Source organism: Otolemur garnettii, unplaced genomic scaffold, assembly GCF_000181295.1.
Source record: "Otolemur garnettii isolate 467f Iridium unplaced genomic scaffold, OtoGar3 scaffold00013, whole genome shotgun sequence".
Lineage (NCBI taxonomy): Eukaryota > Metazoa > Chordata > Mammalia > Primates > Galagidae > Otolemur > Otolemur garnettii.
Genome location: NW_003852408.1, coordinates 27,556,273 through 27,559,661, shown reverse-complemented (window position 1 = coordinate 27,559,661; position 3,389 = coordinate 27,556,273). Strand labels below are relative to the sequence as shown.

Here is a 3,389-nt window from a genome sequence, read left to right as displayed (position 1 = left end):
TTACTCACAATAGGCACAGACTCTACATGGTGTGCTCACAAGTGCTGGGATGGCCAGTTTTTTCTCTTGTGTTTCAGAGCAGTTCTCAGACTGCATTTTATTCCTAACAATCATTTTATCATAAATTGATGAGACAGTATACATTTCTCTCATGTACCAGGGAAAATTCACTGGAAGAAAAAGCTTAGAGAAGTAATGGTGTGTCCTTAGAGCAGTGAGTCTATGTTATACCAACTGCATATTGTGCACCGCTGCTTCCTGTACTTGGACCTCACTGCTCCGGCAGAACACCCGGTCACCTGGACTAAGTCTTACACCTAGGCTGCAACCAGCAAGGGTTCTAGTAGCTCCAATAGCTATGAATCAAAATGTCAAAACTTCATTTATTTTCCTCCACGGCAGTCATGTACTTAATGAATTCTTTGTATTATGTGTTACAATCTTGATTAATGACATTTGCACAGGGGCTGGTTTTGTTCTTTCACCCCTCCCACAGAGCAGTACACAAAATAAGAATTTCAGAAAGTATGTGATGATGCACCATATTGGGCACAGGATGTGTGTCTTTCACATACCAATTGACAACAGATATCTAATATTGACATCTACCTACAGCACATTCTATAAGCAGGTAACTGGTGACCCAAAGGTATACTCGGACAGAACAGTGTTGGACACTCTCTTAAAGCAAGGACCATGAAGCCAAATTGATGAAGCTTCATCAACAGTAATGAGTTCCTAAGTTATTTGTGTTATACTGTGGGCAAAGAGCTTACCTGTGAGAGACTACATCCTACATAGGGTAGGATCATTGCACAGTTCTGCCACTAGAATGGTTAGTTACATCTGTTAGTCACTTTCTACGCTCAAACACACACACAGGATGTTTGTGAGTATTCCCCGTCATGCATGACTGATTGACCCGTTCTGTGAAGCTAAGAGAGTTTCCTGATTTAAAGTGCCCCCCTTTCTTTACATGGTAATGAAATGTCAGTCGAGGACTTCTAACTTCAGCCAGTTGGGGGAAAAACACAGAAGCCCCATAGATATACCAAACATCCTGGTGGTTTTCTCAAACTGAGAAATAGCACATTATACATCTATTCCTTAGTTATGTAATATACAACATGCACAGATAGGCTACGTATGGACAGACACTTATAAAATACCTTCTAAGTAAGTAATTAGAAGTTTTTGGTCCAATCCACATGATAGATTAAATGAAATTGTAAGAGACAGCACACATCCCCTTCCATGCCTCTTCCACCCCAAAACTCACAAAACTCACTTTCCGATTAGGAGAGAAAAGGAATAAATAGAAGCACTCTCAGCTCATCTCTCTATACACACATACATGTATACATATATACATACACTACATATAGCCATGGGTGTACACGCACATGTGCACACACAGCTGGACACTACCTGAATACCACCACCACACCAGGAGGCTCTGAACACCTGATTCATAGGTGATCAGATAAGCTGACTGTAGAGCAGATTACAGATACCATGAAATACAGACCTATGGAAAGCTACCAGTCTCTCGAGAGCTTGGTGTTCTGGTCTCTTTTGGGGGGAGCTGGAGGGGGTCCTCTCCGCAGTGTTGCGTAGCCTGATATATGACTCCCTCCGTAACCAGCCTTCTGCTGTTCAGACAGCAGCTCAGGGGGTGGCGGGGGCAATGCCATATCATCCATGGTGGCTGTGGGTTCTGCTCTGGACATGCGGGAGGAGGAGAGTGAGCCATGCCGAGTTATGGACTTCCGTTGCAGTGTCCTGTTGAGGTCAGCCAGGAATCCAGGCTGGACACTAAGGCTGGATTTGGGAGAGGTGGGCACTTGTGGCACAACTGTGGCCATTGCTGGCTGCTCCGAGATCTCCACTTGAGTGAGGCGGGTGCTGTCGTTCCGTTTGGGTCGTGTGGGTGGAGGGGCTTTCTTCACTGATGTTTTAGACCATTGCTGTGGTTGAGGGTTAACAACTGCCACTTTTGGAGAGGTGTTGCCTGAGAATACTGCTGGAATCTCTACTGGGGGTAAAGGAAGCTCTATTTCAGGTGGAGGGGGTGGAAAGTCAGAATCAGATGGAGGAGATGGAAATTCTACCACAGAGTCCTTTCCACGTCCACTCAGAACAGAGGCTTTTGCTGACACACCCCCTTGTTGGAGAACTCCAGGAAAGTTAACTCCAGAAAGATTTAGTTTCCCAGGTTTGGGAGGTGCCGCAGGAGGTGGTGGGGTCTCCTTGCTGGGAGACCCTGATTCTGCCGGTGGTGCAAACTTGCTGACTAGAGTGTCCACTGAGGGTCTCTTAGGCTCAGGGTGCTCTGCACAAACGCTGGATTTAATGCTGGAATTGCGCTGTGGGGTTGGGGGTGGTTTCTTTCCCCCAGGGCTGGATGTCTTACTGGTCTTTTTGCCTGGAGATCCACTTTTGTCAGGGACAGGAGCAGTGGGTGGCGGTGGTGGTGGAGGTGGTGGGGCTGGGGTTGGAGCTGGGGGGAGTGGTGGAGGAGGGAACACCAGACTGCTCTCAGGAGGGGGAGGAGGAAAGTCTGGAGAAGGGGCAGGGATGGTGCTGGGCTGCCACTTGGGTTTTGCTTTCACAGCAGGAGGGGACTGTGGAGCTACATTTGCTGGGATGGGCTTTAAGGGCTGAGATTCCACAGGCGGAGGGGTTGGAGGAGGAGGGAACTGGCTGGCGATCTGCTTCACCACTGAGGGCACTGGGGACAGTGGAGAGGGAGGGGGTTTTACACAGAAGCTCTGTTGCTTAGGTAAGGTCGGTGGGGGGACTGGACCAGGAGGGGCTGGGGGAGAGGGTGGAACATGAGAAATAGGGAAAGCTAGGTGCTTTTTTGCTGGGGGCACTGGAGGAGTCGGTGTCAGTGCAGCTTGAGTCACAACAGGCAGCACAGTCTTGGTGGTGGTGGGTGGGGGCATAGTCACAAGGGGCTTTGGGGGGGCTTGGGGAGGGAGGGGTGTAGGGACAGGAGGAGGTGGGGGGGGTGTTGGAGGAGCCGCCTGAGTAACATGCTGAACCTGATGAATCTTTAGTGGAGGAGGGGGAGGGCTGAACTGCGGGAGGGATGGGCCGCAGGGTGCTGGCTTCAGCTGGGCCATAGCTGAGCCTGGGGTTGGGGGTGGAGGAGGGGGTGGGGGAGGTGGGACAACTCCATTGGGGGGCACGAGGATCTGAGGCTTTACTGTTTGTGGCTGCATCACTGGGGGTGTTGGAGGCTTAAATAGGGGTCCTGACTGCTGAGCCGCGTTCTGCAACCTTGTTATGGTGCTGTACTTGACAAACGTGGGGGCTGCGGAGCCTGCAGAGCCTGCAGAAGGTGCAGACTGGCTGGGGAGAGGGGGAGGAGGAGGGGGAGGGGG

At 50.3% G+C, this 3,389-nt stretch overlaps 1 protein-coding gene across 1 annotated transcript in view; it reads right to left on the bottom strand.

Moving 5' to 3' along the window:
• Positions 1–369: 369 nt before the first annotated feature.
• The window catches only part of RAPH1 (Ras association (RalGDS/AF-6) and pleckstrin homology domains 1), an 83,816-nt gene continuing 80,796 nt past the window's right edge, over positions 370–3,389 (bottom strand). The window contains exon 15 of the mRNA XM_003785013.3: positions 370–3,389. This exon is cut by the window's right edge and continues 37 nt beyond it. Within this exon, the coding sequence (XP_003785061.2) occupies positions 1,539–3,389 (1,851 nt within the window). The 3' untranslated portion in view covers positions 370–1,538.